Consider the following 26574-nt stretch of genomic DNA (forward strand, 5'->3'; position numbering starts at 1 on the left):
GACACTACAGACATTCTTTATGTCATATTTTAATAATTTTAGTATGTGAAATCACATGGTCTATAAAATGAAGCAACTAGTGAGTAACACGCGGAATTTAAAAGATAACTAATATTAAAAACCCTTACTTTCGGATTCAGTAAAATGTCATTTCATGAGACAGATCTATCTAAATTGCAGTACTAAAAGAATAATAATATACAAAGGTAATCCTCAGAAAGAGGGGAATCAATTTCGTTAAAGAATGAATAAAAGCTTTGTTCGTAAAGTATAACAAGAGATATGTATTTAAAGTCCACTGATGAACTTGTAAATGTTGTAAAATCAATCCTGAGATCGCTGAGCTCAGGGTGAGGATGTGTCGTGCACCAGATTTTAGTGAGCAGCATTATCATTTTCTGCTTGAGTGTCCTCAGGTAAGCAACAATAATATGATTTAATTACGTACTTTTATTTGAAGAACGCCAATGATCAGCAAGACAAGAACATTGGGTCGTCATTGTCAGCATCACCCCTGTATATTGTTAAAAACTGATGTCTGCAAGAATGTTTTGAGCTTGTATGTCCATTGTGTATCATGTCAATGTACTCTAAAAAAAGTGTGTTATTTAAATGTGTAAAGCAAGACTAAGGATGTTGCATCTGGACTTATTTCAAGAGACAAGGTTCAAAAGCCAAAGACTACAGCAACTAGTTGCAGGACAGGTCTTCTATTTTAAGCTTTTGCTGAATAATGATGCTACTGTGCTGAATCATTAGAAAGTAATAACTTAACTTCCTGGAAGTGATTAACTGTGACCAACACAATGGCATAGTTTCATTTTATTGCTACAGTGAAAACTTTATCTTGGTGGCAATTCAAAAGTAATCACTGTACAATATGGCTACGAGAATTTTACATTCTGTAATGAAATCTGTTAAGCTTACCTATTAACAGCTTCTGATGTTTGACAGTAAAGGAAACATAAGAACTTCGAAGAGTAACCATTCTTACATTCTCATCTTAGATGTTGAGCAACTTTTGAGAACAAACCATTTTAAAGTGATATATTTCGATTTTATGCAGCTAAAAAATATCTGTGTCCAATTGTATTTTATCACGTCGATGTCACTGTTTTAGTGAAATAGAAAAGCAATTCTTCTCAACTACGTAGAAAATTTACAAAGAAATTTTTGTACGAAATCTGGTCCTGCTGATGTACATGCTCATTTATATTAATGGTGTGGTTCTGCTGATTAACATGGTCATTTATATTACTGGAAACAATATTCGAAGAATATTAATTAAATCCTAGTACACCTTAAGGAAGAGTACAAAGTTTTATCATATTCTGAATACACTGGGTGGGCTCTATGGGTTATTGAAGGCAGTTCATCATCCAGACTATATTAAAGGAGAAAGTACACAACCAGTGGAAAACAGCATCACAGTTTGTACAGGTACAGGACAGCTCAGTAAAAACATAATCCTCATAGATTTGACTGACACACAGGAAAATGGACATACTGAGAACAGAGAATGAAGTAAGTCATTTGTTTCTATTGTGGATGTACACTCTTGTAACGAAAGAACAAGTGTTTGACTACTGCATGATGCCAAATAATGAACAGTTCTTTGCATGCTAGGCAACCGCAGATGATTAAAGCCACATGTGGCATAGCGGCAGTCATTCTTTGTCGCCATACACTGGTCAAGCTATCGAAGTCAGGAAAATTAAACGGGGTGACTGTTTAGTGAGGTGAAGCCACTGCTGAAGACCCTAAATAAGCAACAGTTGTCTATATGTCAGAAAGGCATACAGATAAATAATACTATTTTCCAAGATTCAAAAGCTATTGTGCTGATAGTTGCAAATGGAAAATGCGTCTGGCCAACAGGAACCTATGTTGTGAGAATATCTGTCAACAACAGAACAGGGCCCATCAAACTCACACATTTTACCAGAATGAAGACATAATGCTTTTATACATTCAGTCTGAGGAAGAAAAACTCCTGCTCCTTTGCCAAGATTCAAATTACATCAAATTATGAACAGAGATGCCTTTCAAAGACATTTCAAGTCAAATCTGAAGAATACTACAAGTTTTGAAACTGAGTAAAGTAAGCAATCATAATGCCAAAATGAAGTATGCTCATTTCATGGTATGCATTCTATGGAAAAATCTCTATAGCATTGGTGTAGGAAAGACCAAATCAGAAAATGTTTTTCAGATCTCAGCTGATAAATTGAATTTTTTTTAAGCATCAGACAGCTTTCCATGCTGCAAGGAACTATTACCCACTAGACTATATTACCTTCACATATTCCACCTAAAACGTCACAAAAATATGCAAAAGTCAATAATGAGAAGCTCTCTGAAGCAATAGGCAATGACAATAATAACATCATCGTGCTGTGGATAACTTAGTACCAATCTTGAAGGACTTATTTTTCCCCCCTCATTAATGGAATATATGCCACTCAAAGGAAAAGAAGTATAATCTAACCTATTCTTAAAACTGAAAACATGCAATCACCTTGACATTACTGCCCAATTAACATTTTACCTGCTATATCCAACACTCTGGAGTATATTTTTCTGAACAAAATTACTGAATACCTACATAAATTCAGCTTACAAGAGAAATATCAGTTCAGATTTCGTTAACATCACAATTCTAACACTGCACTACAGTACCTAATGATCTGCTATAGACAATCTTTAGTACACAACATTGATGCCACCAAAATCCAACAAATAATTTTCCTGCAGTTTGACAAGTGGAAGTACAATTTGCTGGTACACCTCAGTGATGTACTATACGGTATTACAATGCTTACCCTGTACAACAATATATAGATAAAAAAATACATTTTGAAATCAGAAATTCCTTCTACATAAGCTAACAGCAGTGAAGAATAAAACCAAGTGATAATTTTGGTACACAATATACAGAAAAGCAACTTTTTATGTATTTCTGGAAAAAAATGTGGTATTTAGAATTATTGGACTGTGCACTGGAATAGTTTGAGAGCTACTTGAGTAGTAGACAGACAGCAGCATGTTAGTGGGAATGAAAAGTCTTCCTGCATGCGTGTTCTCTCAAGCATGCCATAGGTGTCATTCATGGGTCCACCAATGTTCTCCTTGCATATGAACGACAGTTCGTTGACTTTGTTGTCCTTCAATTGCAATTTCTATGCCAATGACCATCGCGGTTTAATTACCAGACCTGAGGTTACCAATACTGGCATCTTCCAGATAAATGACAGTCTGACTTCAATGATTGCCTCAAATTCTTTCAGATGGTATTCCAACATTATATTGGAAAATGGTGAAGGGTATAACTGTGGCTGAGCAGACGTGATATCTCGGGTTTTCTGGGAATGTCTGATTACTTGTGTACTTCTGGGTGTTCAGCCAAGTTGTTATTTCCATAAGTGAACAGTATTTCAATGGCTGACTCAGTACCTGGAGAAGACAACTGAGTTGGCCACCAAAATATTGTTCACAAAAAGAAACAATATGGCTGAGCACTTGGAAATGCATCATTTGGATAAGCACTTCAAATGGGTAGAAAATAGTGTTGCCACATGCAGAAAGACTTCCACATGCCTTTACACACTCCACAAATTTCAGAATATATTTCTACAGCATGTTACATGTATACCTGTGCCGCCACTAGTTGCGCCAAACCACCACTATTTCGATTTAATCCAACAGTGCAGAAGTAAAGAAAACTTTCGAGTGTTAGAACCAAACATGAATTCACGTTTGCATTTGTGTCTCGTATAGCCACTTAGGATGCCTGTGGCCAGAAAAGTTATGAATTACCACATGCTATGTCAACTTCAATGGCTCCTTAAGATAAGTTCACACTGCAGCCAAATTGCCAGCACATCACTGCTCACCAGGAGCCACGTTACATTTATGCTGCAGCCTCACTACTGGCACATTGTTGATCATGCAGGCATCTCACTTTTCACTGGGATCTTTTACACTGTGACAGCTTCTCACATTGATAGTGGATTACTGGCAGAGTGGGAAGCAAAAGCAATATTCTCTACATCATCTGATGACTGGAAGAAAGCAATGGCAAACCACCTCCACTAGGACCTTGCCTAGTCGGCGGTGCAGCTCTCCTGCATCGTCCCCTACTCTCCTCGGAGTGTGGGACATCATCATCATCATCATCATCATCTTCACCACCACCACCACATCATCATCATCATCATCATCATCATCATCATCATCATCATCTGAAGACAGTAATAGTGGTTCAATTCACATAAAAAGGAGAAAGAAGAGGCATAGATGGATGTTTGGAATGTAGGCTGTCCAAGCTCAGATACTTTCACCAGTTCTAACACAGTCACAAAAATTATCCACAAAAATTTTTCCAACAGTGACAAATGTTGCCACAAATTTTCCAATTAATTTTAAATATTACTGAGCCAGAAGCAGTTAAACCTATGAAGATTCCGTCTGCAACACTGTTAATGCAATCTGTCTGAAGAGCAATTGATACGACTACCCACATTGAGATAACATTTTGTCAGTGTCTATCCACATCTACTTCATGTAGTACATCTGTCTATTTTAAATTTTCGTCCTGATATATCAAAAAATAGAAAATGATAAATCAGATTAACTAATTTTCAAAAATTATAACCCTTCATGAAACCTGTGTGATGGTCTCTTGTCTCCGTTCCCAGACTGCTTTGTGTCCAAAATGATTTATCTATAATGGTCACTTGTAGTCCTCACACCTTCAATTATCTTGTAAGCACACAAAAGACATTACTGTCTATGTACTGTGGTTTCATTGGTAAAATACAGGAAAATGTCACCTACAAACATGATCGCTTGGAAAACACTCCTGCAGCCCATCATAGAATAGAATATTGCTCTTGTGTGTGGGATTCATACCAAACAGGACTAACAACAGATACAGAATGCATAAAAAGAAGGGCATCACTAGTGATCACATTTGTTTATCGTGCAGGTAAATCACAGAAATGCAAAAATCGTAAACTGGCAAATGCTTGAAGACTGGAACAAAACACCCCGAGAAAACACTATTTACAAGTTTCAAGGGAGAGGCTCTATACTGTATCCCCATAGAAGTTGCTATTGCAGGGATTGTGAAGACGAAATGAAAGTAATTTCAGATGGTACGGACACGTTTAAACAGCTATTTTCCCCCAGACTCAATAGGCAAATGAAATGGGAAGAAACATTAATGTGTGATAAAATGGAAAGTGACCTCTGTTCTATTATTTCACACTGGTTTGCTCAGTATGTGTGTCAAGGACCATGTAGACGTAGATGCAAGGGAAGCTGTGTGACTAGGCGCACTTCTCTACACAACTGTATTGCTACATGTTAAGTGTTCACTTTTCAGTTTGCTCTGAGACAGTAACCCAGCAACAAAATGTGTTCTGTACTCTGTGTCAACAATTAAGTGTCTTCAATATCTCTGCGAGATTCTCATGGGTAGTGTGGTATTGTGATTCCCACTGCTTTAGCATTTGTTGGCACAGATGAATCCACACATTGATTATTTATACAAAACAGACCACAAGTCATCCAACTGTTCCTGATTAATATTTTGAATACATAAAGCGCTCTCTCTCTCTCTCTCTCTCTCTCTCCCTCATAACACAGTTCTCCCTTAGAGTGTCTGACTGAAATATGAACCCTATACAATTGTGTGGCATGTTTAAAGTAATACTTGTTACTTACCCAACTAAATTCTGTCTAACGTGTCTTACAGGAACACGCTGTATTGAAGTTCATAATAATACAACAATTTTAGATTTGAAGATGTTACATTTCATTTAACAGTGAATAAATATCAAATTCTCCACATTACTTTTTTATAAATTAGTACCAAGATAACAGTAACATGTGAACAGCACTTAAGTAATAAAAAAGGTCATTTGTTCACAATGTGTCATCTGTGTTTCCTCATCTTCTTCCCTTTCAATCTTTTCCTAACTCCTTGTGCTTCTTCCGTGTCGTCGTCGTCATCAACAGCACCTTTCCTTTTCTTGTTCTTGCCACCCTTCTTCTCTTCTAGGTCCTTTAATTGCTGTCACAGGAAAAGAAACAATTAAAAACAAAATGGTAAAGGATGTGATATATGCTTTTACACAAAAAGAAATCATTATTTACCATTTTTGCCATCCTCTGGGCTTCTGCCACTCTTTCTTGCAACAACATTACTTCATCTTCCTGTAGCTTGAATAATGGAAGCTGCTTGCCAATCAAATGTTCAATACGCTGGTACAGTTCAACATCATACTAGAAAGCATTAAAATCAAAGAATTTTATTCCAACAGGCTTGCTTACCTAATGTGACAACATAAAAACTAAATATCTTTTGGTGCCAGATATTTCTTCTGCAAAAGCCAACAGTGACAAAGAGCAAAGGCAACTGGTAATTTTGAGATGTGATATACAGAAAAGCAAAGAAGTAGAACACAAGAATTATTATAGCACTGTGGAAGGAATATGGAGAAAGAGACTATCACACAATCAAAATTATGGAGCAGCAGTGCTACACAAAAGTATGACACTTATTAATATGGTTAAAACATGCATGTCTTTTTGTTATTAGGAAAAAACACTGATGGAACAATGTCCTGACCAAAGACAATGAATAACACTTCTGTGGAGGTACAGGAAATGAGAAGGCCAACGTAAGATGGACTACTTTTACGAAATTAATGACCTGGCTACCACAACATTTCTGTACATATAGAGCACACTACGCTGCAGCACCATCGTGGAGGAACAGCTTTATGATAGTTATCCGATAATTTGGGCAACGTGTCTGAAGCAAGTAGAGTATTGGCATATTGTCTTTAATAAGGGTGGTTTACAAGGTGAAGAGAAAGCTTTACTGGTGCATGGGGATTTTTCCTGCACAGATCTTTTAATCACTGTAATTCTATTCTGCATCTCTTATGAATCTTAGCTCATCTACGAATAGCAGAAAACTTCCAGTAAACGTTATCACCATGCCAGAAACATATTTAAGAAGAAGTTGTAGATGCAGGAAAATCCTGAGGTGATATATAGGGTGATTATAATTAAAGTTAAACTATCAAAATGCTGTAGAAATAACACCACTGGTTGGAATGAAATCAAATTGCAACATAATATTATCGGAGAAGGGGGAAACAGTATGGCAGAAGAAGAAGAAGAGAGAGGGGAAAAAAAAGTGTGAAAATTGATCAATAGATGACGTTGTATGTGTCAGAATACATAAATGGAAACACCTGTCATGCGCACGACCCACTGAAATTGGTATAAACATGCTGAGTACACAGCTTTTTCCAACTTTCGCATCTGTGACGTTCACCATGACTATCTCAATGCAGGGTTACGTTCTGCTTGTAAAGCTGTATTACAAGGATGATGACAGTGCACACACCGCTCTGCAGAAGTTCTGGACACTGAAGGGTTTGAAAAAAAAGGTGTTGGTCAGATGACTGCCTGGGTCTGGAGAAAATGATTTGGAAATTCGAAAAGACGGGTTCTTTTGGTGTGCAATCTGGTAGAAGGAGGAAACAAACTGATTCGATGTCAGAGGAAGCAGTGGCCACAGCAATGCGGGAGGAGACGAGTGGTGGTGTGCAAAGGTGTAGTGCACAGAGAATTGCCCGGACATTCGACATACCTGTGAGCATGCTGCGTAAAATCCTACGAAACATCCTTCTTTGCTATCCATTCACAATTACCCATGTGCACAAGTTCCTTCCTGTTGACCTGCCAGCAAGGGAGACCTCTGCTTCAGAATTTCTAGCTTGAATAGAAGTGGACAATGATTGACTGTGGAAGATTCAGTAGACAGACGAAGCTCTCTTCCATCTGACAGGATATGTCAATATACAGAATTGTCGAATATGGCCAACAGAAAATCCATACGCAAATCAACACGTACCACTTCGTCCTGAAAAGCTCACTGTGTAATGCGGGTTTACGGCATCATTTATCATAGGGCCATATATTTTTTTGGAAGAGACAAGTGATTCCAGTCCTGTTACCTGTACCGCAACCGGTAAGCGCTATGAGTGACTTTTGCACAACCATATCATTCTAGCTCACTAACAGAGTGGATGGGATCATTTTTATGCAAGATGGTGTACATCCGCACACTGCAAATCCAGTTAAGCAGCTTCTGCAGCACCATTTTGGAAATGCTAGAATTATCAGATGCCATTTCCCTACAGCCTGGCCATCGCGATCACCTGATCTTAATCTACATGACTTCTGGCTGTGGGGCTATCTGAAAGATGTTGTGTTCTGTGTTCCAAATGCAAACTTAGCTGCACTGAAGGTACATATTGCACAACACATTCTGAACGTGATCCCAGAAACACTTTGATCAGTTGTGGAACATGCTGTTTTTGATTTCAACTTGTTGCAGAAAATGGTGAACAGCATATTGGATATGTTTTGTGGCAGTCACACGGAAATTGATAATCCAATTTGATTTTGATTGATGCTTTTTATGCAGTTTTTGGCCTCAGGACATTTAAAACCCGACGTGAGTGATGCTTTTTATGTGGTTTTTGGCCTCAAAACAATTGAAAACCGATTTTTCCCAGCTGATGTAATATGACCTTGCCGTAGTGGTTGGTGGGTTGGTTTATAGGAGGGGGAAAGGGACCAGACTGCTTGGTCATCGGCCCCTTGTTCCTGTTAAAATAATCATACAGGAGAAAGAAGAAAACAAACGAGAGGTAGAGCACAACACCGAAAGGAAGGGAATACGACAAGAATGACAGAAAGGCAGCAAACACTTCAAAGAACAAAAGAGGACAAGAGAACCACAGAGAGATGCAAGAAAGAGGTAGAATAGATTAAAACAAGAAGGCAGATTACCATGGCTGGCTGACCGTGAGAATAAAAAGGAGAAGCCAGCCACTCTGCAACACATTAAAACCTCCACCCTAAAAGCACAAGGGCGGAGGACACACAGGGACAAAGGACATGCGCTAAAACTTAGATCAAATGATAAAACACGCCCTCACAAAAAAAACGTAAAACTAAAGCTGCTATTGAGGCATTGTCGCCCAGCACCGAAGGTAGGGTGCTGGAAAAGTTAAAAGTCTGCCGCAGAGCAGCTGAAAGTGGGCAGTCCAGCAAGAGGTGGACGACTGTCATTTGTGTGCCACAGTGACACACCTTACGACTGAGGAGGTAACAACATGTTAGCCACATATGGCTAATGCTGAGCAGACACAGTACACCTGATTTCCTGCGAGAAGCCCGCAGGGAAGACTTGTGCACATTCACAGTCTCCTTAATGACACACAGTTTGTTGTGCGTACTGTTATGCCACTCCGTCTCCCAAAGCCGAAAAACCTTGTGGCGTAAGACAGAACGCAGGTCAGTTTCAGAGATGCCCATCTCCAAAAGCGGCTTCCGTGTAGCCTATATGGCCAGCCTGTCAGCAAGTTCATTGCCTGGGATTCCGACGTGTCCTGGGGTCCACACAAACCACTGAACGACTGGACCGTTCCAGGGCAGAGATGGACCCCTGGATAGTCACTACCAAAGGATGGTGAGGATAGCACTGGTCGACAGCTTGTAAGCTGCTCAGGGAGTCAGAAAAGAGAAGAAACATCTCACCAGAATGGGAATGGATGTACTGAAGTGCACGAGATATGGCCACAAGCTCTGCAGTGAAGACACTGCAGCCAGTGGGCAAGGAATGCTGTTCGATATGGCCTCTGTGGACGTATGCGAAGCAAACATTATCATCAGCCATCAAGCCATCGGTATAAACAATTTCAGAGCCCCGGAACACGTCAAGAATTGAGAGGAAATGACAGCGGAGAGCGGCGTGGTTAACGGAGTCCTTAGGCCCATGTAAAAGGTCCAGACGAAGTTTCGACCGAGGTGTACACCATAGACGTTTATGTGAATGGACCTCAAAAGCAGAGGTGGTAAAGGGAAGGACTCCAGTTCAGACAGAAGGGACCACAAGCGAACCGCAATCTTAGCGATGACTGGGACCGCCGATGTGGGAGATGAACTACCACGGGTGGGAAAAGGAGACGGTAACTCTGATGCTCGGCAGAATTACTAATGTGTGCAACGTAACTGGTGAGCAGTTGTGCACGCTGGATCTGCAATGGAGGGACTCCAGCCTCCACCAGGACACTGGTCACCAGACTCATTCTAAAAGCTCCTGTTGTCAGGCGAACGCCACAGTGGTGCACTGGGTCCAGTAAACGCAACGCTGAGGGCGTTGCCGAACCATAAACCACACTTCCATAGTCAAGGTGAGATTGAACAAGGGCTCTGTAGAGCTGCAGCAGCATAGAGCAAACTGCACCTCAGTTGGTGTTGCTCAGGCAGTGGAGGGCATTGAGGTGCTGCCAGCACTTCTGCTTAAGTTGATGATGATGAGGTACCCAAGTCAACAGGGTGTCAAAAACCAGTCCTAAGAATTGATATGTCTCACTACAGTGAGTGGATCGTCATTAAGGTAAAGTTCAGGTTCCAGATGAACAGTATGATGTCGACAGAAGTGCATGACACACAACTTCGCAGCTGAAATGGCTCCCAGGCGCTGCTCAGCGACACCAGTACTGGACGAGCAGTATGAAATGCAGAAGTCATCTGCATAAAGAGAAGGTGAGACCGATGGCCCTACAGCTGCTGCTAGACCGTTAATGGCCACTAAAAATAGACACACACTCAATAAGAAGCCCTGCAGAACACCATTCTCCTGAATACGGTGGATGGGGGAGAGGGGGGGGGAGGAGGTATGAGAGGCACCAACTAGGATATGGAAAGTATGGAGCAACAGGAAATTTTGGATAAAAATTGGGAGCGGGCCCCGGAGATCCCACTCATCCAATGTGGTAAGGATATGATGTCGCCAAGTCATGTAGTATGCTTTACGTAAGTCAAAAAAGATGGCAACCAGACGTTAGCATCTAGAAAAGGCTGTTCAGATGGCAGACTTGAGGGACACAAGGTTATCAGTGGTAGAGCAACCCTGGCGGAAGATGTCCTGACATGGAGCCAGTAGGCTATGTGACTCCAGGACCCAACCAAACCGCCAACACACCATACGTTCCAGCAGCAAACAAAGAACGTTGGTGAGGTTGATAGCTAGCCACATCAAGCAGGTTTTTACCGGGTTTGAGCACCTGAATGATGATGCTCTCCCGCCATTGCTGGAAAGAGGCCACGCACCATATCGGTTGAAGATGATGATGAGATATCGCCTGTAGTCAGACGAGTGATGTTTAATCATCTGACTGTGGATTCGATCCGGCCCAGGCGCTGAGGAGCTCCCAATCTGTAAATGGGGTGTTATAGGGTTCACTATGGCTTGTGAACGAGAGGGCTTTCCTTTCCAACCTCTGTTTGTTCGGCAATCATGTTTGAGTTGGTAGATAACACACCATTGATGTTAACACCAGGGACACCTGTTGGTGTCTGGTACCCAAAAAGACGTCTGATCTTCGACCAGACTTGGGAAGGTGACACATGGCACCCAATGGTCAACACATACCTCTTCCAACACTCTTGTTTCCGTCATTTTATAAGCTGGCGAATGCGGGTACGGAGCCGCTAAAAGGCTATTAGGTGCTCTAGGGAAGGGTACCACTTATATCGCTGTAGAGCTCGCCGACAATCTTTAATAGCCTCAGCGACTTCCAGCGACCACCAAGGGACAGTCTTTCAAAGGGGGCACCCTAAAGAACAAGAGAAATGCAGAAACGATCGTTGTAGTGACTTGCTCAACCACAACACTGATGGTACAATGTGGGGGAGATTCAACGGTGACAGCAGAGGCGAATGCTACCCAGTCTGCCTTGTTTAAAGCCCATCTGGGTAGGCGTCCATGGGCATGACGCCGGGGGAGTGACAGGAAGATGGGGAAGTGGTCACTACCACACAGGTCATCATGTGCTCTCCAGTGGATAGATAGGAGAAGGCAAACCAAGAGATCAATGGCTGAGTATGTGCCATGTGCCACACTGAAATGTGTGGGGACACCTGTATTTAAGAGGCAGAGGTCGAGTTGTGACAGTAAATTTTCGACATCTCTACCTTGGCCAGTAAGCTCAGTGCCATCCCACAAGGGATTATGGGCGTTAAAATCTCCCTGAAGTAGGAAAGGTTTAGCGTGTTGCTCAATCAGTGCAGCCAATACGTTCAGGGATACTGCACCATCTTGAGGGAGATATATGTTGCAGACAGTTATTTCATGCATTGTCTGTTGTCTGTATCCTGACAGCCACAGCTTCAAGAGGAGTTTGAAGGGGCACAAGTTCACTACATACCCAGTTCAGGACATAGATGCAAACTCCACCTGACACTCTATTATATTCACTACGGGTCTTGTAATATCCCCTGTAGCCATGAAGGTCAGGGATCTGCATTACCAGGAACCAGGTTTCCTGCAGGGCAATGCAGAAAGCAGGTGTTAAGCTTTACAGCTGACATAGCTCTGCCGGGTGGTGGAAAAAACTGCCACAATTCCACTGGAGAATGATGTGATCGTGTAACTGGGAAGGCATAAAACACTCAATGAGGCAGTCTACACCTCAGAGTCACCTGTTGCCACTGGATGAGTACCTGTGCAATCAACATCCATTGTGTCTTAGGGCCCAGCGAGATGCCAGAATCTCCATTTCATCCTCAGACGCAGAGCTTGTAGATGACGATGGTGTGGGGGCCACCACAGTGCCTTGGTTCTTGGGGGTTTTTATCTTTTTTGGTTTCTCTTGCTGCTCCTTAGGTGTGTCCAGCTGGGAGGGCTTCACGGATTCAGTCTCAGCGACTGATGAGCACCATGAAGTCCTACGACCCGCTATCTGTGGTTGCTTCAGCCACTGGTGGATGTCAGCTTTGCCACTGGTAAGAACCTGGGAAGGGAGTGACCCAAGGGACCCCTTCCTAGTGAGAGGAGCCGAAGAAGACGTACGCTTATCCAGCTGAGAAGTGGGGACTGACGTCCCTGATAGTTGGGAGGGTGTTGCTCCTGAAGTAGGTGGTAGAGGAGTAACAGGGAGGGAAGTGGCCCCCCCCACCATCAAGGGAGCACGTGGAGTCTGATGGCTCTGAGAGCCAAATGTCAATGGCAGAACAGAAGATGGTAGAACCGTTGTCGTAGCGGCAGCATAGGTTGACGCCATACACACAGGATGCAGCCCCTCATATTTTCTTTCAGCCTCAGTGTAGGTCAGTCGGTATCTCATTATTTTCCTTTCTTTCTGGAGAATCCTGCAGTCTGGCGAACAAGGCAAATGATGCTCCCTGCAGTTGATGGAGTACTGGGATGTGAAGGATGTCCACAATCCTGACAGGTGATGTTGGAAGGACAGCGGGAAGACGTGACCAAACTTCCAGCACATAAATTACCTCACTGGGGGAGGGATATATGGCTTCACATCACAGCAGTAGATCATCACCTTTACCTTCTCAGGTAATGTGTCACCCTTTAAGGCCAACATGAAGGCACCGGTGGCAACCTGATTATCCCTCAGACCCCAGTGGATGCGTCGGATGAAATGAACACCTTGCTGCTCTAAATTAGCGTGCAGCTCATAAACAGACAACAAAAGAAGGTCCCTGTGAAATACAGGGTGTCCCACCCAAACCTCCCTGATTTCAAAGACCCAGGAAAGAAAAACCACCGTAGATACGACAATGAAAAATGCATCACATTGTAGAGCATCTCAAGGAGTTCATTTATCATCAATACACTTCTACATGTGAACCATGAATATTGAGTCTATATTCAATTTCTTGTGAAGTTCTTTGTAACATTTCCTCTGTTATTGTTGCAATCGCATTAGTGATACGATGTCGCAACGTAGGGATATCATCCACTTTGGTTGCATACAAGCGGTCCTTCACAAATCCCCACATGAAGAAATCAAGCGGCGTAATATTGGATGAACATGGTGGCCAGGCAATGGATCCTCCACATCCGAATCAACAACTGGGAAATTTCCGATCCAGGAACTTGCGAACAGCTGCTGACCAATGCATTGGAGCTCCATCTTTTTGAAAAATGATGATGTGTTGAAAGTCTTTTATCTGAGGATAAACAAACTGCTCCAACATGTCCAGATACACTGACTCATTCACTGTTTATTCTGCAAAGAAGAACACAGCAACAATCCTGTCGTGCATTAGCCCGAACCAGATGTTTAGTTTAGGGCTATCACAAGCATGTTCAATGACAACATGCGGATTTTGCAAACTCCGAATCCGAACTATATTCCTATTAACCTGTCCTGATAGATCAAAGGTTGCCTCATCTGAGAATAAACATCTTTTCAGGAAGCTGGCATCCATAATAATATGCTGCAGCATATCTGCAGCAAATTGTTGTCGGCGTAGTTTGTCATTCGACATCAGATGTTGCAGAATTTGCACTTTGTAAGCGCACATACGAAGACGCTGGTGAACTACAAGATGCAATGTTGATCGAGGTACATCAAGTTGCCTAGATGCTTGACAAATTGACTGACGTGAGCTTTTGAGAAATGTTTGTCTGATGTCCTCCACTGTTTCTTATGAAACTCTGTGACGTGCAACGCCAGAATGTTTCAGAACACTTCCTGTTGCCAGATATTTCCTATACCATTCCTTAATTGTTTACACATCAGGTGGCTCACATTCATACACACGACGATAGTTTCTTTGCACAGTAATCAGCGATTTTGTTTCTGCAAACCACATTACTGCTTGCGCGCGCTGCTGTGGAGTCGCCATTTTTCACTTCATGCAACCATGTTGCACTCTGGCGATGATACTTGGCACTTCTGAAGTGGGAATATAAATTCTTTGAGATGCTCTACAATGTGGTGCATTTTTCATTGTCATATCTACTGTGGTTTTCTCTCCTAGGCCCTTGAAATCAGGGAGGTTTGAGTGGGACACATTGTATGGCACCCTGGACCATATTTAAGCTCTTATGGGGCATGATGGAAATAGAAACATCCCCCACCTTGTCACAAGCGAGTAGTGCTTGTGACTGGGCAGAGGATGCTGTTTTGATTAAGACCGACCCAGATCGCCTTTTGGACAATTCCTTCACCTTCCTTCCAAACTTGTCCTCTAAATGCTCAACAAAAAACTGAGGCTTCATAGTCATGAAAGATTCCCCATCGGCTCTCGAACATACAAGGTACCGGGGCGAATAAGATGCGCTGCCATCCTTAGCCTGGTGTTCCTCCCTTGGTGTGGCCGGGGGGGGGGGGGGGGCCTCGCGATTTGGGGTCGTACTTCCATGCACTGAATTGAGCCTGTGAATGCTTGGAGACTGCTGGTGTTTGACCACCAGCAAGACATGATGTACTACGCTTAATCACGGGTCATCCATCCTGATGCCACCCACTCCCACCAGAGGCCCACCCCCTCCCCCACGGGCGCCACCCAGCTGCAGCAGAGGCCACCTGGCAGGATGGCCATTGCTGGTAGTCCTTTTAGTCTCAGGGGGATGGGCGTCTACTCCTTGGCATAGGTGGGGAGTTAACAGCACAGGCATCAGCAGAGCGATCCCTGTGTAGTCAGGGGGCTACAACCAACAGGGTACATGGTGGCCCACCACAACGGACTGGCTACCGTGCTGGATATCAGGTGCAAATGAGCTAAGAAGTCCATTATCATTGTCAATGCAGAAAGCGATACAGCATAGCGGATGGAGGAAAATGCACCCAGGAGGCTGACCTCACCCAACAGCTGGAGAATGAGTGGAAGTGCAGATCCACGTCAAAGGATGCGAGAGGTCTCAGCGCATGATGGACACGATGCACCATGTAAGGCACCCTTCCCCAATTGGCTCGCAGTACGGGAAAGTTTAGAAGGATGGAGGTCAAACCCTACAGGGGACCATCACATAAAGGTTGAAATGTGTGAGACTCCTTTTAGTTGCCTCTTATGATAGGCAGGAATACCTCGGGCCTATTCTAACCCCCGGACCCGAAGGGGGGGTGCTGTAGTGGATGGGCTTATGTAACTAACAGTATCACACCTGCACACCCATGCACACTGAGTAGTACAGTTTCTTTAACATAAAACGTATTGTTGTACGGTTCATTTGTAGTCGACCACTATTAAATTATGATGGTTACAGCACCATCTATAGCTACATTTTGTAACTATTTATTTTTCTTCTTTCCCCTTCTCTGATAATATTCCGTTGTAATTTGACATCACTCTGACCAGTGGTGTTATTCTTACAGCGGTTTGAAAGGTTAACTTTAATCACCCTGTAATATGGCGCGATTCCTCGTGTACCAACAACACAAAAACATCTCTCACAAACTTTAGTCTTGCACATATTTCCAGCAGTAAATGAACATTCGAGATTGGCAGTCTGGCAACACTGGAATCACATGTATGGTAACAACCTCTGTCAGCATATGGTAGTACTGTGCAGTTGGTGCACTGCATCGTGTTTTGGGTTAGCATGCAGAAGGTCAAAGGTTCGATTTTGGGACGAGGCGTATTTGTTTTTGTTTGTTAAATAAGTCTGTATGGTACAGTATTTGGTGTCTTCATCATTATACAGCGATTATAGTGAGTCTTTTACAAAACGTTTGGACTTGATGCTACGAACACAGAAACGGAAGTAAAAGTTTTTCATTGGTCAGCCTTTAAAGAAGCCTATTGCATGTCGTGGACATGAATTCTTCCACATAACTGCATCCACTAGATCCCAAACATGTTTCTTGTGTACCCTCCCCCAGTGGCCTCATCGATTACTACCACCCATTATTCTTGCCACTTTCAGGCCCATTACACTTCGTTAGGGGCTTATGTAACCAGGACTAGCAATGTGCTTTGCAAATAATTTCCAAACTCCATTACCATTTGCACGTATTATCACCAGGGAACCATTAATTATGTCTTTCAACATTGAGTCTGATACGCACACACTGTTTAGCATCCCCCATGCATTACATTATCATCATAATATTATTATTATTGACATATATGTGGAAACATCACTTTCACTGGTAGGCAAAAGCGTAATTTAAAAAAATAACATTTCACAAGCAGCATTTCCAGGGAAATGGGTGCGACTGGGGAGAGGTCCATTTGTATGGCCTCCGCATTCGCCTGACCTAAATCATTTGGATTTCTTCCTGTGGGAACATCTGAAGGAGTACATGTATTGTACGCCAGTCATGTAAAAATATTGATGGTGCATGTTTATGATGCTCTTGTATCTGTGGATGCAGCAACACTGCGAAGAGTCGAGAGCTGTACGACTCAGTGGGCTGCACAATGTTTGGAGGTGCAGGAAAATGACTTGTCTGACCACATTTTTGTTATGTTTACCATTACAAAACAATGTACTATGTAAATATCAGATACATGTGGCTTAAGAAATGATTATACTACCGTGTTATATGGCAGAATGAAATTGCAAACTAATGGAAAATACACCTCTACCCAGACTCGAACCCTCGGCCTCCTGCGTGCTAATGCGAAACACTATCACTGCTTCTATCAGCACAGCACTACCCTTATATGGTGAAAGAGGTAGTTACCATGCATGTGGTTCCAGTGTTGCCAGATTGCCCATTTTTAACTTTCATTTATTGCCAGCAATGTGCCCAAGACAAAATTTTGCGAGACACATTTTTTCATCGTTAGTATGTGAGGAATCGTGCTGCGAGGTCCAAGTGAGCAAATTTGTCTTCACTCTGTGTATGTGTAAGAGATAGCAAGGATCTTCTTGCAGATGGCTTCAGAAACTGTGTGTGAGAAATACCAATGAGTGTTAACTTCAGCTTTTTGAGTGGCGGAATCTAGAATACTTCCTCCACTGATGTTAGTGATATTTCAGGTCTATTCTCTTTTTTCAAAGTATATATGTTGAACTTCTATGATCACATGGCACAGACAAAATATCTGAAAGTTCTCTGATCTGCCATGTGAAGCACTTTATCCCTTAGGGTTTGAAATAACAGCAAGTAGCTATTTGCTTTGATTACATCTCTCACTGTGCTTAATTAATATTCAAACTATCATTGCTGTTATTTTCAGTTCCCCTGTGTCCACAGTCCTTCAGTATTTTAGAAATGATATTTTTCACATGAACTGTTGTGAAACATATTTATTCACAATTGTGATTTTGGCTATTGTGGACAACTGTTACAATATAAACTGCTTTAAGACCAGCTCAACTTTACACACATACTGTTCTCAAAATCTAGCATGTTCTCATTTTAATAAACTGTTACATCCTTTCACATACATGATGAACAAACTTATCTTAGATGCAAATGAAATATGTAAACATGGTTACCACAAGGGCAGTGTCCTCATAAAATGAACTATTAAGCCCTGATGTACTTCATTGTGAGGATAGAAGGGGTATAATTTTTTTAATAATTTGGATTTTACAAATTTTTTGAGAACATACTGTATTCCTAGAGCTGAGTTGGTTCTTAAGCAATTTATGTTGTTACAGTGCTAACTTGAGAATAACCAAAATCACAGTTGTAAATAAATACATTTAATGATCATTTGTGCAACTGGCTGCAGCATTAAAGACACTTTTTGTTTGCACACCTTATACAAGTTTACACTTTTTAATATTATTAACTGTCTTATCATCTCGTTTCTTGTAGGCCACTAAGGACCACAACTTTCAACTATTGTATTCTGGAGCAGGTTTTGATGTTTGCCAAGTCGTCGTGCATCCTCTGACTGTATTGTGCCTTCCTCTTCTTTGTCCGTAGGACACCTGTCTTCTTTCTTGGTGGACTGTCCACAAACATAACTTGCTTAAGTATTCTCCTAGAGATGTCTGGTCTTTTAAGTCTCTCTTTACCTCCCAGTTCCTGCAGGTCTTTTTATCACTTCCATCATGGTGACTTGGCTTCCCTCTTTTTGCTAGTATGCAAGAAGTTAGCTGGTCACCCTTAAGGGATGCATCCCACAGGCCAAACCCCTCTTCTCAGCCACACTTTTTATATTTGTTACCTTCCTTCACTGGTCCCAGTGCCTTCCTCATTATCTTTCTCAAATTTGTCTGAGACATTTTCCTGTTGTGTACTAGACACCTGAAACATGCAGGGCTTCAAGGCAGGTAACTGTCTGGCAATGTTTCATTTTTGTGTTACGAGACAGACACTTTTTGTTACAGGTGAGCTTCATCGGATGTTGCGCCAGCTACAGCTTGTTTACTCACATTATAAAGCTGGTATTTTGCAAAGATTGGGTATCAGACATTCTCCTAAGAGTTTAAACCTATTGGTTTTCTTGATTTCTCCCAGTTCCAGGTGCAGGTGCAGTGTGCAAGGAGAATCACTGATGTTCATAATGGATTGCCTTTTTACAAATGATACATTTAGTAAACTTACTCTGCTTGCTGCCTGCGAACCATGAGGTGTTCCATTGAAACGGATAGAAATACGAATCACAAAACATTAATCCCATTGCAGCCATGCTCCAATGAGTTAGCATTTGGAAATTCCTGTCTAGCTAACTCCTTTCTACACTCTTATTACCTTTTCCAGTGCAAAATTAATGAGGAGAGGGACCATCTACCTTTCTTACTCCTGTCGCGATTTAAAAACTTCTCGAAAGTGTTCCTCTGTACTGTACTTGCTATCTGGTGCTTTTTTAGTTCCTCCAAAGTTTTCCTGATAGTACATATATGTCAATCGAGTCATATGCCTTCAAAGATACACCAACAATGATGAAGATGTATTTCTTACCAGCCATCTTCACTTGTCATAGCACTAACTTCATGTATCCGTTCAATACAAGTGCATCCTTTTCCGAATCTAACAGTATTCTCTAGTTGAGATTCAGTTCTGTTCAGTACAGTCTTGGTGAAAACTTGTATGCAACAGGCATCAGTAAGGTTCCTAAACAACTCAAGTCTCCTTTCTTGTGACAGGAATGAATCAAACCAGAAGTCCAGTCTCTAAGTAATGATTCAGGCTCCCATTTAACATGCTCACAGTCCTATCTCCAATTAATTCCATCATTCAGCTACTATTGAACCTTCTCTACACGTATTATTGTTTTTCAAGCACTGAATGATTTCTATCGCTTTTTGGTCAGTGGTTGAGAGTTTGGTTACTTCATATTCTCTTGCCAAGTAAAAAATGTATTAGGTTGTTCAGAGTTTGAGGTGAAGGTTCAGTGGGCTACAGTGACTGGGTTTGTTTAAAGTGTCTGTAAAAAAGTTCTGGTATTGTTGTTCTTAACGTTTTCTTCACCTTGGTGTGACATAATAATCATAGGAAATAAATATTACTTCTGATGTTGCATCTTACTGACTGGGTGGATTAGAGTAGCCACAGATGTAGTATTAGCATTATAAGGAAATAAAAAAATAACTTACAAATTGAACACTTTTGGACTTCGGTTAAAATACTCTTTTATTTTAGGGAATCATTCACAAAATTTTGAACATCTCTATGGTGTTGTCCGTAAAAATTCGTTCAGTATTGTGTACATGATGAAGAATTTCTGGGAGATTAAAATTGTGTGCCATACGAGGACTCAAACCCAGTACCTTGTCTTTCACAAATAATTAGGCTTACCACATTTTTTTGGGTCCAACCCAGGACATATTTTTGAATTTACAGAGTACTGGAACACCATGTTTTATTTACTGTGTTATATTTTTCAACGGACATTACTTTTACAGACATGCTTTGTTTTAATTACAACAAAAATTTCACAACAAAGAAGTTCTGAATTACTTTCAACTTTCAGTAGATGTTTAAGACAGAAGACACTGAAAGTCTACCCCTTTCTGCAGACAAAACATTGCACATAATTTTAAAAAATCTCTGTACTGGAGCAGATGTCCCAGAGACGTACATTGCAAACAACCATTTTACAAATGTTGAAAACATGAAATATAAGTATTTTAAAACACCTTAAAAATTCCAGCCCGAGATGCTGTGTTGGTGGTCGTGTGTGTAAGGTGTGCTTGCTTTTTTTGTGTGTGTGTGTGTGTGTGTGTGTGTGTGTGTGTGTGTGTGTGTGTGTGTGTGTGTGTGGAGGGGGGGGGGTTGTAGCAAGTGAATTTTGTGACTGGATTGAGGAGGACATTTTGGTAGGATGGATGCTGCTGCACGTTATATTAGATGGCGAGTCACTGTCAGATGTGAAAGTAACTACAGATGTGCTCCAGAGAATGTGTTGGGACCCTTGCTATTCATGTTGTATGTTAATTACCTTGCAAACAATATTAATAATAACCTTAAGCTTTTTGCAGGTGATGCAGTTATCTATAATGAAGTACTGTCAGAAAGAAGCTCCATAAATATTCAGTCAGATCATGATACAATTTCAAAATGATGCAAAGACTGGTTTAAATGTTCGAAAATGTAAATTTGTGCGCTTCTCAAAATTAAGAAAACTTAATATCCTATGACTATAATATCAGTGAGTAGCTGCTGGAATTGACAGCTCATACAAATATATGGGTGTAACACTTTGTAGGGATATGAAATGGAATGATTACATAGGCTCAGTTATGGATAAGGCAGGTGGTAGACTTTGGTTTATTGGTAGAATATTGGGGAAGTGTGATCAATCCACTAAAGAGATTGGTTACAAATCACTTGTGTGAGCAGTTCTAGAACATTTCTCAAGTGTGTAGGACTCGTACCAGAAAGGCCTAATACGGGATACTGAACATATAGAGAACAGCAGCAGGAATGGTCACAGGTTTGTTTCATCCAAGAGAATGTGTGACACACACTGATATTGAGGGCACTGAACTGGAAGACTCTTGATTACAGATGTAAACTATCCTGAGACAGTCCATTAGCAAAATTTCAAGAATCGGCTTTAAATGATTACTCTAGGAAAATACTACAACCCCCTATGTATCGCTCACATAGGGACCATGAGGATACGTTTAGAACAACAACAGCAGGCACAGAGGCATTAAAACAATCCTTTTTCCTGCACTACATATTTGAATGGTACAGGAAGGAACACTAATAAATGGTACAATAGGCCATACCCTCTGATATGCACCCCACAGTGGTTTACAGGGTATAGACGTAGATAGTTATTTTGAAAACCTTGCAGGTCTATTAGGATCTTGTGGAGTGATGGTTCAGTACTCCTGGAGGAAAAGATATTGTTGACAACTGGCTGAAACACAGCCTCTAGGATACCGTTTTCAGTAAACTGACAGAACTAAAGCTGTGAGGGCAGGCTGTGAGTCATGACTGGGTAAGTAAGTTGGTACAGAAAGCAACATTCTAGGCTCACATGTTGGTCCAGCACACAGTTTTAATATGCCAGCAAGTTTCATAATGGTGCACACACTGCTGCAAGATGAAAGATTCATTATGGTGAAAATTATTTCATTGCAACAAAATTGTGATATTTTGGCTCTTCTAGTACGTGAGTTTTGCGAACTAGTCACTTGCCTGCTTCATTTCTATCAGTGTTATTTTGTTTCTGCTACTTGGTTGTGTATACTATGGAATGCCGAATGAAGCAAATGGAAATGCAACTTACACATAAAATGGTTCACACAAAAATGTGATGCTTAAGTCCTTGAAGAAACTCTGAGAATAAATGTAGAGTTTTAGAGATAACTTAGAAATAAAATGGTGTAGCTAACCAGTGGAGAACCTGAAACAGAGACACAATGAGTGGACAGCAGAATATAAATAATTACCTATTTTCTCAATGAGTAAAGACAGCATGTACCATAAATTTGTACCACAATAAGCAGGCATTAATAGAGTGCTCTCATAAATCTAACCATTTTCATGATAGGCCAACTGCCAGCCGCAGTCCACCTCATGTCACACAGAACTTTATCAATATGTTGATCACATTCATAGCAATGGAAGTCTTGGTGGGATGAAAATAATTTAAAAAATTAGGTGACAGTTAAACAAATATTAGAAGCACTTAGTCGTCAAAAGGCTCTTAAATAAGACAGAGCTTTACTACATTTCAGAAATCCTTTTTCCAGTGCTATAGACACACATATGAATGGCTACGCTGTTCTGGCAGGTAGGTAGGTAGGTAGGTATTTTTGTGTGTGTGTGTGTGTGTGTGTGTGTGTGTGTGTGTGTGTGTGTGTGTGTGTGTGAGTACTCTCCAGCTCTGAAAAAAGATCTGAAAGGTAGTAAAGTTTCAAGGACTCAGCACCTGTATTATTCTGTGAATTGTTGCCTGTAATCCTTACATTATTTGTTCAGTGTGTGTGTTAATATACTGACATCTCAATTTGAAGGTAGGAACTTCAAATGTCAACTAATTTCTGAAAATGAATGTTGATAAATTTTCCTGCTATGATAGCTAAGGGATCGGCAGCGTAAAAATCGTGAGCTACTGCAAAACAAGTCTCCGAACAGTACTTTGAAAAGTATTACTAACTATTGAGCTCAGTATGTGGTGATACAAGGAACTACCCTGATGATCACAAACAGTAAAAGCTCTAAAAAGTATTTAATTTCACATTACCTGTGTTACAAAGGTTATAGCTTTTCCAGCACGACCAGCACGTGCTGTTCTACCAACTCTGTGGATGTAGTCTTTGCTGTGTGTTGGTATGTCAAAATTGACAACAACATCTACGTGAGGGATGTCCAAACCCCTGAAAATTCACACACATACAGATTCTTGAATTAAAAAAAAGTTATCTACTTACAAGGAACAAAAAAGTTAATAATCTTTTTACTTAAAAAAAATTAACATCCTAGGAAAGGTGTCTTTTTTAAATTTTCTTTCGCTGTTCATGTCTAATTGTTTGTGGTGGGATGTTGGAGCAGCTCCAGGTTAAATCCACAATTCTTGAAATTTCATTGGCAAAGGCTATGAGAAATTCCCTTTCCATTCGCAAATGGTGTGCAAGGATAATGACTGTTGGTAAGGGATGACACGACCTCTAATTTCCCTGTTATGGTCATTTCACTGTTATATCGAAGTAATATGTTGACTGATTCGTCTTGGAATGTATATTTACGTAACTCCGACAGTAAACCTCTTTGGAATGCACGATGTCTGTCTTTTATTGTTTAATACAGTAGTTTGGAGAACATCTCTGAAATTCTCACACTTGCTCCGATATTCCATAAACTTATATTTTATTCACTAACAGGAAGCTTGATATTTTACTGTATGCCTTTCAGAAGTCGGGGAAAAAACATAGATCACCTAACTGTCATTATTAATACCTTTTCGATATCATGGGCAAACAGAGATTGCTATTTGTGAAATCCATGTTTATTCCTTCACTGTAGATTTTCATTCTTTACAAATAGACTTTCACAATATGCAAACATATAAAACAGTCCGTAATTGTGCACAGATTGCAGTCACTGATACAGGCGTGTAATTATGTGCATCTGTCCAATGACTACTCTGTGGAATGATTGTGCCTTTTCTCAAATTATTAGATTAGTTTGATCCTCCAGCAACCTGTTAAAAACTGTAGCCACAACAGCAGCAAGTTCCTTTGCTTTCCTCTGTCGAGTTATTTCAGTTAATTTTCTATCTATATCATTCCTGCAACTAAAAGGACGAAATGTAGTAGTATGGTCTTCCACAGTGGAAGACAGAATTCAGAATATTAGGCTCCTCTCTGTAATTTTCTGTTTAGGTGCTAGAATGTTCACTGGGTGAATGAATAATTAATTTCGATCTGTTACTGACTTCATCTATGACCACAACATAGAATGTTTTTGTGAGATCAGACAGCAAAGATTTACTTTCATTCAGTTTTTGTTTATTAACAAGGCTTTGACTTTATTTAGACCTGTGATGAACTTTTCTTTGCATTTGCAGCAATGTTCAAATATATTTGTTGAACTACAGTGTTTGTTTTGTTTTAGGGTGCAAAAAACACCTGGGGTCATATGTGCCCTAGTCAAAACTAGGGAACACAAACACAGAGACGAGGGAAATGACTATGTCAGTCCCAATAGACAGAATAGGAGACAGCTAAAAAAGGCACGTGTAAAAAGGGATAAAAAAACACCATACAAAAATGGAGGTCCAGAAACTAAAAATTAAATGGCCTTTGCCGTATTGCTTCGGCAGATAAAAAGTAAAATCCGGTCGACAGCCCCTGCGTCATTCGCTAAAACAGCTGATAAATCAGATGGAAAACCCAAGCTGGAACGTAAATTGGTTCCAAAAGGGCATTCCAGCAGGAAGTGCGGACAGTTACAAGCTGGGCGCAATGCATATAAAGTGGTGGGGCAGTGCCACTGAGCAAATGACGATGGCTAAAAAGACAGTGCCCAATACGCAGCCGAGTTAAAACAATCTCTTCCTGGCAGGAGTGCCGAGAGGTGATCGTCCAAGGCACCTGGAGAGGCTTAATAAGCCAAAGCTTATTCCCGTGAAGGGAGGACCATTGGCGATGCCAAAGGAACACCACCTCCTGACAGACGGCAATGCAGAGATCACCAGAGGGAATATACATACTTGCGGGCTGAGGTACAAGGACTGCAGCCTTGGCAACAGCAGCAGCAGCAGCCTTGTTTCCTGGCAGACCAACATGACCAGGGACCCACAGAAACACAACATTGGCTCCACCAAGAGTGAGCAATTGACAGTTTTCCTGGACCCGCTGCACAAAGGGATGAGCAGTGTACAGTGCAGAGAGACTTTGGAGGGCGCTGAGTGAGTCTGAACACAGGAAACAATTGGGAAGCTTGTGTTGCCGGATGTACTCTGTGGCCTGATACAAGGCAAAAAGCTCAGCTGTAAATACTGAGGAGTGTGCTGGAAGCCGATATCGAAATGCACGGATGCCAATGACAAAGGCACATCTGACCCCCGGTCAGTCCAAGAGCCATCAGTGTATACAAAGGTACTATCACTAAGTTCCAAGCAAAGGTCGTGAAACTGAAGGCGATAGACCAAGGCTGGAAGCAAATGAAGGCCACGATTAAAACTGACCACTTCATGAAGCCAAGGTAGTGAAGGGTTCACACCCGCTGGGAAAGTTGCAGGTCACGTGAAGTTAAGCCGCCATAGCAAGTGGCAAAAGCAGACTCCAGGAGGTAACAGAGAAGATGGACGAGCCCCATACTGACGATCTAAGGAATATCAAAGATGGAGGCATAGGAGGGGTGGCCACGCATGCCAGACAAATGGCATGCCTACCTGCTGAGAAGAAAGTCATGGCAGTAGGACAGTGGTAGTTCAGCAGCTTCAGCATACAGATTCAACTGGACTGGTGCAAAAGGCCCCCATGACCAAACTGACGCCATGATGATGGATTGTGTTGAGACGGTGTTAAAGGGATGCGTGCAGATGCATAAACCAAGCACCCATAGTCTAGTTTCGAATGGACAAGGGACCAGTACAAACGGAGGAGGATGGTTCAATTGGCACCCCAAGAAGTACCACTGAGGACACGTAGGACATTGAGGGACTGTGTACAGTGGGCTGACAGGCAAGAGACATGGGAGGACCAAGAGTGTTTCCTATTGAGCATGAGCCCCAGGAATTTCGTAGAGTCAACGAATAGAAGGACAACAGGCCCAAAGTGTAGAGATGGTGGGAGGAACCATTTGCACCACCAGAAATTCATACAGACGGTTTTATCAGTGGAACAGCTAAAGCCATTGGCGA

The 26574-nt window shown here is 41.5% G+C and overlaps 1 protein-coding gene across 1 annotated transcript in view; it reads right to left on the reverse strand.

The window, feature by feature from the left end:
* Positions 1 to 5794: 5794 nt before the first annotated feature.
* Positions 5795 to 26574, reverse strand: part of LOC126194753 (probable ATP-dependent RNA helicase DDX47) — a 66458-nt gene continuing 45678 nt past the window's right edge. Inside the window, exons 7-9 of the mRNA XM_049933034.1 lie at positions 23452 to 23584; positions 6160 to 6288; positions 5795 to 6076 (exon numbers count right to left, since the gene is read on the reverse strand). Of these exons, the coding sequence (XP_049788991.1) occupies positions 5939 to 6076; positions 6160 to 6288; positions 23452 to 23584 (400 nt within the window). The 3' untranslated portion in view covers positions 5795 to 5938. The remainder of the gene's footprint in view (positions 6077 to 6159; positions 6289 to 23451; positions 23585 to 26574) is intronic.

The sequence above is a fragment of the Schistocerca nitens genome, chromosome 1, assembly GCF_023898315.1.
Source record: "Schistocerca nitens isolate TAMUIC-IGC-003100 chromosome 1, iqSchNite1.1, whole genome shotgun sequence".
NCBI lineage: Eukaryota > Metazoa > Arthropoda > Insecta > Orthoptera > Acrididae > Schistocerca > Schistocerca nitens.